The sequence below is a fragment of the Pseudorca crassidens genome, chromosome 6 (genome assembly GCF_039906515.1).
Source record: "Pseudorca crassidens isolate mPseCra1 chromosome 6, mPseCra1.hap1, whole genome shotgun sequence".
Lineage (NCBI taxonomy): Eukaryota > Metazoa > Chordata > Mammalia > Artiodactyla > Delphinidae > Pseudorca > Pseudorca crassidens.
In genome coordinates, this window is record NC_090301.1 from 54,366,792 (window position 1) to 54,380,686 (window position 13,895).

The 13,895-nt window shown below is 37.7% G+C and overlaps 1 protein-coding gene across 41 annotated transcripts in view; it reads left to right on the plus strand.

Moving 5' to 3' along the window:
• Positions 1–13,895, plus strand: part of TTN (titin) — a 282,014-nt gene that overhangs the window by 147,996 nt on the left and 120,123 nt on the right. For 3 of the 41 annotated variants that reach the window (XM_067741365.1, XM_067741379.1, XM_067741368.1), the window contains exons 160-204: positions 408–491; positions 741–824; positions 1,271–1,345; positions 1,463–1,546; positions 1,663–1,740; positions 1,890–1,973; positions 2,085–2,168; positions 2,280–2,363; positions 2,475–2,558; positions 2,642–2,725; positions 2,936–3,022; positions 3,180–3,251; positions 3,373–3,453; positions 3,566–3,649; positions 3,765–3,848; positions 3,964–4,047; positions 4,163–4,246; positions 4,362–4,445; positions 4,561–4,644; positions 4,760–4,843; positions 4,959–5,042; positions 5,157–5,240; positions 5,349–5,432; positions 5,543–5,623; positions 5,734–5,817; positions 5,925–6,008; positions 6,118–6,201; positions 6,313–6,396; positions 6,506–6,589; positions 6,701–6,784; positions 6,868–6,951; positions 7,085–7,168; positions 7,302–7,385; positions 7,515–7,598; positions 7,732–7,809; positions 8,210–8,299; positions 8,765–8,854; positions 9,126–9,203; positions 9,403–9,480; positions 9,697–9,780; positions 10,768–10,851; positions 11,091–11,171; positions 11,663–11,737; positions 12,171–12,284; positions 13,638–13,706. In XM_067741365.1, the coding sequence (XP_067597466.1) occupies positions 408–491; positions 741–824; positions 1,271–1,345; positions 1,463–1,546; positions 1,663–1,740; positions 1,890–1,973; positions 2,085–2,168; positions 2,280–2,363; positions 2,475–2,558; positions 2,642–2,725; positions 2,936–3,022; positions 3,180–3,251; positions 3,373–3,453; positions 3,566–3,649; positions 3,765–3,848; positions 3,964–4,047; positions 4,163–4,246; positions 4,362–4,445; positions 4,561–4,644; positions 4,760–4,843; positions 4,959–5,042; positions 5,157–5,240; positions 5,349–5,432; positions 5,543–5,623; positions 5,734–5,817; positions 5,925–6,008; positions 6,118–6,201; positions 6,313–6,396; positions 6,506–6,589; positions 6,701–6,784; positions 6,868–6,951; positions 7,085–7,168; positions 7,302–7,385; positions 7,515–7,598; positions 7,732–7,809; positions 8,210–8,299; positions 8,765–8,854; positions 9,126–9,203; positions 9,403–9,480; positions 9,697–9,780; positions 10,768–10,851; positions 11,091–11,171; positions 11,663–11,737; positions 12,171–12,284; positions 13,638–13,706 (3,747 nt within the window). Of the gene's footprint in view, positions 1–407; positions 492–740; positions 825–1,270; positions 1,346–1,462; positions 1,547–1,662; positions 1,741–1,889; positions 1,974–2,084; positions 2,169–2,279; positions 2,364–2,474; positions 2,559–2,641; positions 2,726–2,935; positions 3,023–3,179; positions 3,258–3,372; positions 3,454–3,565; positions 3,650–3,764; positions 3,849–3,963; positions 4,048–4,162; positions 4,247–4,361; positions 4,446–4,560; positions 4,645–4,759; positions 4,844–4,958; positions 5,043–5,156; positions 5,241–5,348; positions 5,433–5,542; positions 5,624–5,733; positions 5,818–5,924; positions 6,009–6,117; positions 6,202–6,312; positions 6,397–6,505; positions 6,590–6,700; positions 6,785–6,867; positions 6,952–7,084; positions 7,169–7,301; positions 7,386–7,514; positions 7,599–7,731; positions 7,810–8,209; positions 8,300–8,764; positions 8,855–9,125; positions 9,204–9,402; positions 9,481–9,696; positions 9,781–10,767; positions 10,852–11,090; positions 11,172–11,662; positions 11,738–12,170; positions 12,285–13,637; positions 13,707–13,895 lie in introns of all 41 variants that reach the window. The other 38 variants (XM_067741367.1, XM_067741372.1, XM_067741370.1 and 35 more) reach the window with 38 other exon arrangements.

Genomic DNA, 13,895 nt, shown 5'->3' on the forward strand with positions numbered 1-13,895 from the left:
TCCTGCAAGCCGCTTGATGCAGCCAAAAATAAAATAAAATAAAGTGCCTAAGGTGAGGGTACAAAATAAAGCCAATCCAGGTAAGGAGCTGTTTTATCCTCTTCAAGCTAATAGCAAAAGGTACATTGTTAATTATTTAAAAATCAGTTTTTTTCACTTAAAGGTAAATTTTTATCTCAGTTCCTATGTATCTACCATTCAAAGAAATAAAATTACTAATATTGCTAGTGCCTGAGGTGACCAAGAAAACAGCTCCCGATAATCAAGTATTCATACTTTTACCAAAGAATCAGATTTGGGGAGCAGGGAGGTCACCCAGTCTGGGACATTCCTGTAGGTGGGGTTTTGACTAAAACTCTTCATTGCTCTTCATCACTCTGAAGTACAATAAATTCATATCTTTAAAGTGCTTGAATCACCTCAAGAAGTTGTCCCTGTAAAGGAAATACTCATAGGTGCTCCCCCTGAAATTGAAACACCTTCCACTAAAGGTATCATTCATTCTATCATTCCTTCCTTCATTTATTTAACAAATGCCTACTATGTGCATGGTGCTGGGGAGCTGGGGAATAATAAACAAAGACAAGATTTGATTCCTTTCTTCAAGACTTTGTACCTCATCCAGTTCTTGAAGGAAGCACCCTTGTAGACATAAAAGTCACTTTGGTTCAGTTAATGTCATTAATGTCTCCACTGATCCCTTAACCTCTAAGTATAATATAATACTAATATCTTCAAAGTAGCTGAAGCTGTGCAAGAAGTGGCTCCTGAAATGAAAGTATCTGAGGATGTTCCTAAAGAGGCAGAACCTCCACCTGTGAAAGGTACCTGTCACCTCTGAACAGATACTGAAGAAATTGTCTGTCTTCGGTTCTTAAAACTATGTGTTTCTAATGTTCTTCCTAACTCCTAAATGTAAATATACTAATATCTTTAAAGCACCAGAAGCTCCACAAGAAGTTCCCTCTCAAAAGAAAATATGTGTGACTGTTCCTATCAAAACAGAAAACCCTCCTATTAAAAGTGTTCATTCAACAAATACTTCATAAGGAGGGTCTACAGGGTCATAGGACCTCCACTAGTTGCTGGAGAAGGGTGAGCACATCTTCTCAAGGATGCTGCTAATCCCATTCAACTTAGTTGATTGGTGGGGCAAGGGGAGAATAGGCAGAGAAGAAACTTCTAAAAAACTACATTTGCTAACATATTGTGGTTATTGTTTTCATTAATCATTTTAACTCCTAAATGTGAAATACTAATGTCTTTAAAGTGCCTGAAGCTGCTCAAGAAGGTGTTCCTGCAAAAAGAATTCCTTCCAAAAAAAGAGAACCTCCATCAGTTAAAGGTACAAGTCCCGATGCCGTCAAGTTCAAGAAGAAGTAGCTCCTGTAGTCTTTGAAAATATTTTGCTGTTCCTACTGATCTTTGCAACACTAAATGTTAAAATACTGATTTCTTAAAGTGCCTGAAGCTCCCCAAGAAATTTTCCCCGAAAAGAAAACATATGTGGTTCGTCTTGAAATGACTGAAGCCCTTCCTGATGAAGGTATATGTTGCTGGAAGCTTAGAAGTTTGGAAAAATGTCTTTTCCTGTATAAATGTATTTCCTGTTTGTGTTGATTCTTGTAACTCCTAAACGTAAAAATATTAATATCTTTAAAGTGCCTGAGGTGCCCGAAGAAGTTGTCTGGGAAAAGAAAGTGCATGCTCCCCAAAAGCCTGAAGTTTTATCTGTCAAAGGTACATCCTAACAACCCCTCAGGAGGGAATAGAGAGGGCTATGGAAAGAACCGCCTTGCTAGCCTTGAAAGTGCTTTTGCTGTGTAAATGTGATTCTTGTCTGTGTTGATCCTCATGACTCAACTGTAAATGTACTAATATCTTCAAAGTGCCTGAGGCTCCCAAAGAGGTTTTCCCTGAAAAGAAAGCACCAGTGGCACCTCCTAAAAAGCCAGAAGTCCCACCTGTTACAGGTATTTGTCACAAACCTTAGGCCTAAAAAGGCATAGCTCTTCTGCTCTTGAAAATAATTTGTTCCAGTGATCTCATAACTGCTAAATGTAATTTTACTAATATCTTTTAAGTGCCCGAGGCTCCCAAGGAAGTTGTCCCTGAAAAGAAGGTGCCTGTGATGCCTCCTAAAAAGCCAGAAGTCCCACCTGTTACAGGTAGCTGTCACTCACCTTGGATTTAAGAAGATAAAACTCTTCTGCTCTCAAAAACATTTTGATCTAGTGGTCTCATAACTGCTAAATGTAATTTTACTAATATCTCTTAAGTGCCTGAGGCTCCCAAGGAAGTTGTCCCTGAGAAGAAAGTTCCTGTGATGCCTCCTAAAAAGCCAGAAGTCCCACCTGTTACAGGTAGCTGTCACTCACCTTGGATTTAAGAAGATAAAACTCTTCTGCTCTCGAAAACATTTTGCTCTCGTGGTCTCATAACTCCTAAATGTAATTTTACTAATATCTTTTAAGTGCCCGAGGCTCCCAAGGAAGTTGTCCCTGAAAAGAAGGTGCCTGTGATGGCTCCTAAAAAGCCAGAAGTCCCACCAGCCAAAGGTAGCCACCTCCATGTTGCTATGTTTGACACTGTCTGTTTGTCTTTACTCTGGCTAATCATGAAAATACTGATCTCTTTAAAGTACCCGAGGTGCCAAAGGCAGCTGTCCCAGAAAAGAAGGTGCCTGAAGCTATTCCTCCCAAACCGGAAAGTCCTCCCCCAGCAGGTAATGACAATGCTGTACATACCAGGGAGAAAAATAACTGCTATTTTAGCTAGAAAAAAATTATATGTATAAATCCCAGTACATAAAGGCGATATAATTCTAAAGAAAGAAGAGTTGTCAGTAATCGAATATATCTTGGTGTATGATTGCATGATATAGTCGTTCATTATTTCCACCTTTTCTAAACACAAATTACCAATATTTTTTAAGTGCCTGAGGTGCCACCAAAGGAAGCCATCCCTGAGAAGAAAGTGCCTGTGGCTCCTCCTAAAAAGCCAGAAGCTCCACCTGCTAAAGGTATTTATCCTTCCGTGTTGTTGGTCTCCTGTTTTGGGGACTGGGAAAAAGTGTTTAGAAGTGTCCGCCAGTTTCATAAATGATACTTGCTTGGGCAAATGTGTTGTTGATATTCCCATTTTATAGTTTCAACTAATAGTTACTAATATCTTCAAAGTTCCTGAAGTTCCTAAAGAAGTTGTACCTGAAAAGAAAGTGGCTGGACCCAAAAAACCAGAAGTCCCACCTGCTAAAGGTATTTATTCCCACTGCTGTGTTAAGAATATATATTGTCTTGTCCTCTTCATGAATATTGTAACATATGCCTACACTGTTCCCAAATTCTAAAAATGCTGATATCTTTCAAATACCTAAAGCTGCTCAAGAAGTTGTCCCAGAAAAGAAAGTTCCCAAGGCACCACCCAAAAAACTGGAAGCCCCACCTGTCACAGGTACATGTTGGCCCAGATATCATTCTGCAGAAGAAATGTCTCTTGACTTTTTGAGAATGATTTTAGTTCATTGCTCTTCATTAACCTAACCATAAAACTACTATCTTTCAAGTGCCTGAAGTTCCTCAAGAAGTTGTCCCAGAAAAGAAAGTTCCTAAGGCACCGCCCAAAAAACCAGAAGCCCCACCTGTCACAGGTATGTGTTGGCCCAGACATCACTCTGCAGAAGAAATGTCTCTTGAGTTTTTGAGAATGATTTTAGTTCGTTGCTCTTCATTAACCTAACCGTAAAACTACTAATATCTTTCAAGTGCCTGAAGTTCCTCAAGAAGTTGTCCCAGAAAAGAAAGTTCCTAAGGCACCACCCGAAAAACCGGAAGCCCCACCTGTCACAGGTACATGTTGGCCCAGACATCACTCTGCAGAAGAAATGTCTCTTGAGTTTTTGAGAATGATTTTAGTTCATTGCTCTTCATTAACCTAACCGTAAAACTACTAATATCTTTCAAGTGCCTGAAGTTCCTCAAGAAGTTGTCCCAGAAAAGAAAGTTCCCAAGGCACCGCCCAAAAAACCGGAAGCCCCACCTGTCACAGGTACATGTTGGCCCAGACATCACTCTGCAGAAGAAATGTCTCTTGAGTTTTTGAGAATGATTTTAGTTCGTTGCTCTTCATTAACCTAACCGTAAAACTACTAATATCTTTCAAGTGCCTGAAGTTCCTCAAGAAGTTGTCCCAGAAAAGAAAGTTCCCAAGGCACCGCCCGAAAAACCGGAAGCCCCACCTGTCACAGGTACATGTTGGCCCAGACATCACTCTGCAGAAGAAATGTCTCTTGAGTTTTTGAGAATGATTTTAGTTCATTGCTCTTCATTAACCTAACCGTAAAACTACTAATATCTTTCAAGTGCCTGAAGTTCCTCAAGAAGTTGTCCCAGAAAAGAAAGTTCCCAAGGCACCGCCCAAAAAACCGGAAGCCCCACCTGTCACAGGTACATGTTGGCCCAGACATCACTCTGCAGAAGAAATGTCTCTTGAGTTTTTGAGAATGATTTTAGTTCGTTGCTCTTCATTAACCTAACCGTAAAACTACTAATATCTTTCAAGTGCCTGAAGTTCCTCAAGAAGTTGTCCCAGAAAAGAAAGTTCCCAAGGCACCGCCCGAAAAACCGGAAGCCCCACCTGTCACAGGTACATGTTGGCCCAGACATCACTCTGCAGAAGAAATGTCTCTTGAGTTTTTGAGAATGATTTTAGTTCATTGCTCTTCATTAACCTAACCGTAAAACTACTAATATCTTTCAAGTGCCTGAAGTTCCTCAAGAAGTTGTCCCAGAAAAGAAAGTTCCCAAGGCACCGCCCGAAAAACCGGAAGCCCCACCTGTCACAGGTACATGTTGGCCCAGACATCACTCTGCAGAAGAAATGTCTCTTGAGTTTTTGAGAATGATTTTAGTTCGTTGCTCTTCATTAACCTAACCGTAAAACTACTAATATCTTTCAAGTGCCTGAAGTTCCTCAAGAAGTTGTCCCAGAAAAGAAAGTTCCCAAGGCACCGCCCGAAAAACCGGAAGCCCCACCAGTTTCAGGTATTTTTCACCCCAGTCTTTATTCTATAGAAGAAATGCCTCCTGTGCTCTTGGAAATACTTTTAGTCCATTGATCTCTTTAAGCTAAGCCTAAAACTACTAATATCTTTTAAGTGCCTGAAGTTCCTCAAGAAATTGTCCCTGAAAAGAAAGCACCAGTGGCACCTCCTAAACAGCTGGAAGCCCCACCTATTACAGGTACCTGTCATTCACCTTAGATTTAAGAAGATAAAACTCTTCTCTTGAAAATATTTTGTTCTAGTGGTCACATAGCTACTAGATGTAAATTTACTAATATCTTTTAAGTACCTGAGGCTCCAAAAGAAGTTGTCCCTGAAAAGAAAGTACCTGTGATGCCTCCTAAAAAGCCAAAAGTCCCACCTGTTACAGGTATTTGTCATGAACCTTAGGCTTAAAAAGACATAACTCTTTTGCTCTTGAAAATGTTTGTTCCATTGGTCTCATAATTACTAAATGTAATTTTACTAATATCTTTTAAGTGCCCGAGGCTCCCAAGGAAGTTGTCCCTGAAAAGGTGCCTGTGATGCCTCCTAAAAAGCCAGAAGTCCTACCTGTTACAGGTAGCTGTCACTCACCTTAGATTTAAGAAGATAAAACTCTTCTGCTCTCGAAAACATTTTGATCTAGTGGTCACATAACTTCAAATGTAATTTTATTAATATCTTTTAAGTGCCTGAGGCTCCCAAGGTAGTTGTCCCTGAGAAGAAAGTTCCTGTGATGCCTCCTAAAAAGCCAGAAGTCCCACCTGTTACAGGTATTTGTCATGAACCTTAGGCTTAGAAAGGCATAGTTCTTCTGCTCTTGAAAATGTTTGTTCCAGTGATCTCATAACTAAGTGTAATTTTACTAACATCTCTTAAGTGCCCGAAGCTCCCAAGGAAGTTGTCCCTGAAAAGAAGGTGCCTGTGATGCCTCCTAAAAAGCCAGAAGTCCCACCTGCTGAAGGTATTTGTCGCTGATCTTAGTCTTAAAAAGACATAACTCTTCTTCTCTGGAAAATATTTGTTCCAGTGATCTTATAACTCCTAAGTTTAATTTACTAATATCTTTTAAGTGCCTGAGGTTCCCAAAGAAGTTGTCCCTGAAAAGAAAGCACCAGAAGCACCTCCTAAAAAGCCAGAAGTCCTACCTCTTACAGGTATTTGTCACAAACCTTAGGCCTAAAAAGGCATAGCTCTTCTGCTCTTGAAAGTAATTTGTTCTAGTGATCTCATAACTTCTAAGTGTAATTTTACTAATATCTTTTAAGTGCCTGAGACTCCCAAGGAATTTGTCCCTGAAAAGAAGGTGCCTGTGATGCCTCCTAAAAAGCCAGAAGTCCCACCTGCTGAAGGTATTTGTCGCTGATCTTAGTCTTAAAAAGACATAACTCTTCTTCTCTGGAAAATATTTGTTCCAGTGATCTTATAACTCCTAAGTATAATTTACTAATATCTTTTAAGTGCCTGAGGCTCCCAAGGAAGTTGTCCCTGAAAAGAAGGTGCCTGTGATGCCTCCTAAAAAGCCAGAAGTCCCACCTGTTACAGGTAGCTGTCACTCACCTTGGATTTAAGAAGATAAAACTCTTCTGCTCTCAAAAACATTTTGATCTAGTGGTCTCATAACTCCTAAATGTAATTTTACTAATATTTCTTAAGTGCCTGAGGCTCCCAAGGAAGTTGTCCCTGAGAAGAAAGTACATGTGATGGCTCCTAAAAAGCCAGAAGTCCCACCAGCCAAAGGTAGCCACCTCCATGTTGCTATGTTTGACACTGTCTGTTTGTCTTTACTCTGGCTAATCATGAAAATACTAATCTCTTTAAAGTACCCGAGGTGCCAAAGGCAGCTGTCCCAGAAAAGAAGGTGCCTGAAGCTATTCCTCCCAAACCGGAAAGTCCTCCCCCAGCAGGTAATCATGAAACTCTCCAAACCAGTATTTTTAAAAAGAAAAAGTCTCTTCTTAGTGCTGTAAAAATCTTTTTGCAAAATATTTCATATACTTTAGTCAATTCTAGCATTAAAATGAGCTTGTGTCTTTAAAGTGCATGACGAGCCTGAGGAAACTGCCCCAGAAGAGCCTCCAGCTGAAGTCGTGGAAGAGCCAGAGCCTGTTCCTCCTCCAAAAGGTACTGGCCAGCTGCTAGGTTGCCTTTGCCAATCTTAGCTCTTCTTGTCACAAAACTTCTGGGCATTATGGGCTTTTCTCTTGTTTCTCACTCTTCTTCACTGATTCTAAAACATAAATTCTAATATCTTTAGTGACCGTGCCACCTAAGAAACCTGTCCCAGAAAAGAAACCACCTGCCGTCATTGCCAAGAAACCTGAACCACCACCAGCGAAAGGTATTTCCCACTGCCACTGCTTCCTACAGAAAAATGTCTGTCGTTAAAAAGCTATGTTCTGCTGCTCCGCTTAATGATTTCCATATGTCATTGAAACTATGAGCTAATAACTACTAATGTCTTTTAAAGTGCCTGAGGTGCCCAAGGAAGTTGTTCCTGAAAAGAAAGTGCCTCCAGTGGTTCCCAAAAAACCAGAAGTCCCACCTGCTAAAGGTACTTGTAACTGTCCACTGTTTCATGGAGGTGGATACAGCCTTTATCTCTTGAAAAGTGTTTTGCTCTGTGTAAATGTGATGAGCATTTACAAGTGATTCTTCATAATGTTAAAATACTAATATCTTTTAAGTGCCTGAAGTTCCAAAAGAAGTCCTTCCAGAAAAGAAAGTAGCTGTTCCCAAAAAGCCCGAAGTCCCACCAGCTAAAGGTACATGTTACTAATGAGATTCTGTAGAAAAGCACTCACTCTTGGTCTCAAAAGTCACTTACTATAGGAAACCCTTTTGTTTGTCAAACATCTTATGTTAAAAACTACAAACCTACTATTGGATGTTTAGGGTTTTAAATGTTTTTAAATAGCATCACTAAAAAAAAAACTGGTACATCTGTTATAAGTATTAGAAGAGTTTACTAACATGGTTTTGTTAATCTTAATAGGCTACATTGTCTTCCCACTATGTGGATCCAAGAACAGATCACTGGCCTAATCGTGAATTTTGTTCTTGGATCTCTCCTTGGGTTATTTGAACTAGATGTGAACTAGATATGGTATAAATTTCATGTACTTCTCAACTACCCAGAAGTAAAACCAACTCATATCTTTTAAGTGCCAGAGGTACCAAAGAAACCTGTCTTAGAAGAAAAACCAGTCGTCCCTGTTCCCGAGAAAGTAGAGTCCCCTCCTCCAGAAGGTATAGGTAATGCCATTTATGAGCTTACCACTTATGACTGTTTTTAATTTAAGCCTTGTTCCTCTTCTTTTCTAATTCAGTATCTCTTGGTCATTTTCTGTCCTTTAATTATTTGTCTTACTTCACTATTCTTAATTAGCTCCAATCTCAAATCTATTTTGAGTCATCGGTCAGTAGTATCTACACTGGCCATCATAAGGTGTTTCAACAAAGCTTCTCTAACGCACACAAAGTAGGACAGGAAAACTAATGACTATAAATAACATTAAATGCCAAAAGGGCTTTTCAAGCATTCAAATCAATAGAAACAGAAATCAGTCAAACAAGATGGATTTCATCTTAACAAAAACAAGAAACGATATTAATAGAAACAAGGGAAGAAATCAAGATGACTATTTATTGTGTGTTGCATTTTATGCATTTTAGAATATTGTTCCACACATTCAACTAAAATTAACTATATCTTTAAAGTATATGAAGAACCTGTAGAAATTGCTCCTGAAGAGGAAGAGCCAGTTCCTGTTGCAGAAGAGAAGGAACCAGAAGCCCCACCTCCGGCAGGTACAAGACAGGATTCATTGAATGGGAAAATACATCATTTGATTTTTATGTCTATTATATATCTTATTTAAGGTAAAATCTGTCTTCTGTCTCCTTCCTTTACATTTGACCTCATTGGCGAGAACAAAAGTCAATTGCACACATAAAACTTTTGTCCTACAGAGTTTAACAATGTGCATAGCAAAGAAATGTGTGATCTTTTTTATTTATTCATAGCATTAAACTTTTCATTGTAATCATCTGACTCTAAAAGAAATTCCTATCTTTCAAGTGCCTGAAGAGCCCAAGAAGATTGTTCCAGAGAAGAAAGTTCCTGTCATCAAAAAAGCAGAACCTCCACCACCTAAAGGTATTTACAGTAAAATAAATATTTACTTCATTTTTGTGTGCTGTCTAAAACTTGACATTCTTTCCTTATTTTGTATTGTGCTGTATTATGTGTTGAACTGTCATCTGTATGTTACAGTGCTGAACAGACTTGTCAAGTTTATGTGTACATACTGCATCTTGCAATTTTATATTATTAAATGCTACTAATATCTTTAAAGTACCTGAGATGGCAAAGAAAGTTGTCCCAGTGAAGAAAGTCCCAACTGTTAAGAAGCCAGAAACACCAGAAGTTAAAGGTATTCACATAATCATTGACATCATAATTTTTTTTAAAGTACTCTGATATCTTAAAGTGGAATCCAATAAGTTGTCTTCATTGTTAGGGACAAAAATGTCCTTATTTTGCTTTCATTAATTTTAATGCTGTTCTGTTAATTATAGTTTCTTTATTCTTAACATTTTTTTCAATGTCTTTAAATATTCTTTTAAAAATAAAACTAATATCTTCAAAGTGTCTGAGCTGCCCAAGAAACTTGTTCCGGTAAAGAAGGAACCTGTGCCTGTTACCAAAAAACCAGAAGTCCGGCGAGAAAAAGGTACCTACCATGAAGAAAAAAATATGTATTTCTCTGAATGCTGTCTGCACATCTTAATAGTAGTTCTTAGAGCAAAAATTACTGCAGTATAAGTATATGCAAAAACAAATTCTACAGAAAAAAAGGGGGAAATAATGAAGACAAAGAGAGAAAATGAGACAGACAAGTAGGAGAAATCCAGCCTATCCTGAGAGATAAGGCTGGATATAAAGATGACAGTCATATTTTGGAGTTCTTTGAATGCCAGTATAAGGCATGTACTTTAGTCTGTGGGCAATAGGAAGCTTCAGCGGTGTATAAATTAAAAGGAGTTGGGCTTCAGATAACTGGCAGCAGTTCAAACTCTTCGAAAAGGATGATAATAGAAAAGAGCCACTGCAGTTACTTAAGGTCTTCAAAAATTGGACAAGATCAGTGGTGATAGAGATGGAAAAGGAGATTGGATTTAAGAGAGGTGGAGATTGAGTTGGTGTCTATTCTCAAAGCAATTAGGGAAATAGAGGAGCCCAAGATGATTGTAAGGGTTGAAGCTAAGCCATGAGGATGGTTCATTGGGTCCCCAAACTAAATTAATATTACAAAGAAGATAGTAAATATATTGTTCACTTTTCAAGTATGGAAGTTGGGAACGTGCATCTGGAACTTAGGAAGGAGATCAGGGCTGGAGATGTAGATCTAGAAGTTATCACCATGGAAATAAGAGTTGAGAGTGCAGGAGTGATTGCTCAAAGAATGTAGAGCCAATTTTTCAAAGCATCAAAGTAGATCAGTGGAGAACATCTACACTTAAGGGTAACAGAGGAAGAGAAATAAATGAAGAAGGCTGCAAAGACTCATTTATAAAAAAGGGTGCCTTGCCTCCAAAGCCAGTTTCCCCACAGAGTCTTATAAGATGAAGTACTTTCCCACGTATTCTTTGCCTGCTCTTTGCAGTATCTTATACACCTTCTAAATTCTTAATAGTAAACAAAATCAATATCTTTAAAGTGCCTGAAGTTCCCAAGGAAGTCATCACAGAAGAGAAAGTGTCAGTTCCTACCCCTGAAGAACCAGAAGCTCCACCCGTCCAAGGTACATGACTGCTCTATAAATCTTGGAAAGATGACAGTTGTCTTCATCATCTTGCTTTGGTTGTAGATGGATCATTTGTATTTATCTGTAGTCTGTCTTATGTACTGAAATTATTGGTATTTTTGAAGTCTTCTGAAGAATATGTTATAATGTGTAACTAAGTTGATATGTTGAAACTTAGCAGTTGCAGTATTCTATTCTGAATTCAGTCTAAAATATAAAACACTGTGTTTTTTAAGTTGAAGAGTCTCCTGAGGAAATAATATATGAAGAAAGAGCATCCATAACCATTGGTAGAAAAGTGACTCCCCCTGTTGAAGGTAGATATATATTATATAAATATAATTTTTTTTAAATCTCTTGAAAACTCCTGTTAGAAATACAAAAGTATTTATAGGGTAACATTCCTTCTTGAAATTTTATATAAAAGCATTCTAGCACATGTTTGACTGCTTTGTTTTTCGAATCATTATACTTCTTTTGAAGTAGAATCTTTGATTATTCTTGATGGTAATTATAATTCTAAAAGATACAGTTTACTGAGACAACACTGGAATAATTGCATTGGATCCTCAAATGATAACCCAACGTCAGATATTAAAAGTCATCTCATTTGCCATCAACATACATCAGATAGTCAGTAGAAAGCTTGAGTATAAGAAAATAGAAATCTTACCTCTTTTTCTATGTAAGTGAATTTGTGTATTTTTGTTTTTGTGACTGTCATCTTTGCATCTATGTGAAATTTCTATGAGTCTTTGTGAAGAACTTTATATTACAGTCTCTTATCCTTTGTCACCATTCTTTAAAGAACGTGAAATTGAAAAGTATGTTAAGCCTGAAGAACCTGAACCTGAACCACAGCCTGAAGAAATACCAGTACAAGGTATTCAGTTAATTGGGCTTAAGTCTTCATCACCATATTCTTCATCTGATACATATGTGTTTTGCGTTGTTCTACGTGTACAGTACGTCTCTTTGCACCTGTATGTAAGATATTCTGTTTTAAATGTGCATCTCAGTCTTATGTATTCATGTCATTTGTACTATTTATTTCACATCAATGTGGCTTATATGGATGCTTCCTTTGTTGTTTTTATTAGTGCCTGTGCCGTATTTCTCATTATCTATGTACAGTGTTGATATTCTTATATTTTATGCTGGACACTTTTACATTTTATGTTGGATACCAATAATATGTATCCAAAAAAGCAAACTTTTTACTTCATAAATATATCAAAATTTCTACTGAATATACTGTATATCCACATACCAATTAACATATTCCTATACTAATACTCCTGAAATACTCTTTTAAGAACCTGAACCTGAAAAGAAAGTTATTGAGAAACCAAAACCCAAACCAAAGCCCCCAGCTCCTCCTCCAGCTCCACCTAAGGAAGACCTGAAGGAGAAAATGTTCCAGCTTAAAGGTATAAAATGCCACTTCCAAAGTTTTATTAACCTGCTCCAAACTTCTATCCAGACATCTGAAGTGTTGCTTGCAAGAAATGTATTTTTAAAATATGTACTTTCGGACATGATCAATCTGTGGGAATTCCATAGAGACCTGTGTTTTATGCTGCCCTGGGTGCCTTGTTGGGCCATGCCTGCTGCCCCAAGAGTCAGAAAGTACACCATTGTTAGCGTCATCCTGGCCATCTCAATCCAGGGGCTGTCCAACTAACTTTCTCATGCAGAGTGGGGTGAAAGGATTTTCTGATTTCAAAGCGTGGTTGCTCTGCATATTTTGGGATCTTGTGCATGTGGAATGTAGAAGAAAATTCTGCAAGATATTTTTAATTTTGCAGTAGCAAATTTATACAAAAGCCAAAACTTTGTTCTTAAAGAATGACATATGCTTTAAAATATACTATAGATAATATATTTGTGGCATCCAATAGTTGATGTGTTCATAAACCATGAAAGGAAGGTATATGAACGCTCTGGCACTGCTTCCCCCCCTTTTTCTTTTTTTTGCAACTTAATAAAAACCCAATTGTGTTCCGTGGTTGTCCTCACCATATCTAGAAAGAGCGATTATGGATACATTTGATATCCAGCATCTCTTCCCATTGTTAAACTTCCTTTCTTTCTCTTTGCATTTAGGTTTCTCTTTGAATTGATTCAACATTACTTAATTTTTTAAATAGCATCTTTAAAAGCTGAAATAAACTAGCAAAATCATATTATTCTTTTTATTTCAACAAAATGTTGTCTTATTTGTGGTGTCATGAGATTTCATGAGATTTCCCAATCTAAAATAATCTAGATATAATCTTAGGTGAGCAATTTTCCCATACTCACCTACACATGTACACAAAGCCAGAATTTTCCATGGTAAGACTTCTTTCTTGCCTCTCTACAACCCTCTTGGCCTGTAGGGGAAGCTTCTGGCATTTTTAATCAGACATAGAAAAATTGATCACTTCTTAAAAGGCTACACATCTGTTGGTTAATATATTCCATGAGGACACACACTTAAATACATTTCCCTTCATGTAAAATTTATATGCAAAGGAAGATTTCCTCCTCCTGCAAAGAACAAAAATTATCTTCCTTCTCAGCCAGACTTTAACTTACTACTCAAGTTTGGAGTAAAACTGCAATCTGTTTTCATGGTTTGAACGCTTCTTGTATGTTCTTCAGTGGCTGTTCTTGGCTGTTATTAATGCTTTTGAGTTACAAGCAAAGCCTGGTTTTGATTCTTAGAGCACGTATTTAATCATTTGCTTCAGATAAGACTAAATAAACAAATAATGAAAGTAAGATCATCTTCTTTAAAGCTATTTCAAAGAAGAAAGTTCCTGAAAAACCTGAGGTTCTGGAAGCAGTGGAGCTTACACCTCTGAAAGGTATTTCACAGTCTAGAAAACAATTATGCAGTATCCCTTCATTGGACTCCTTGCTCTTCCTGCTTTCTAGAATGTTCTTCTTCTTTCCTTTTTTAAAATAATCAGAGTAGTCTCATTGATTTCTTGTATTTTTGTAGCTTTTATCGTCCTGGTTCATGAGTATTGCTTTCTTTGTCTCCCATCAACTTC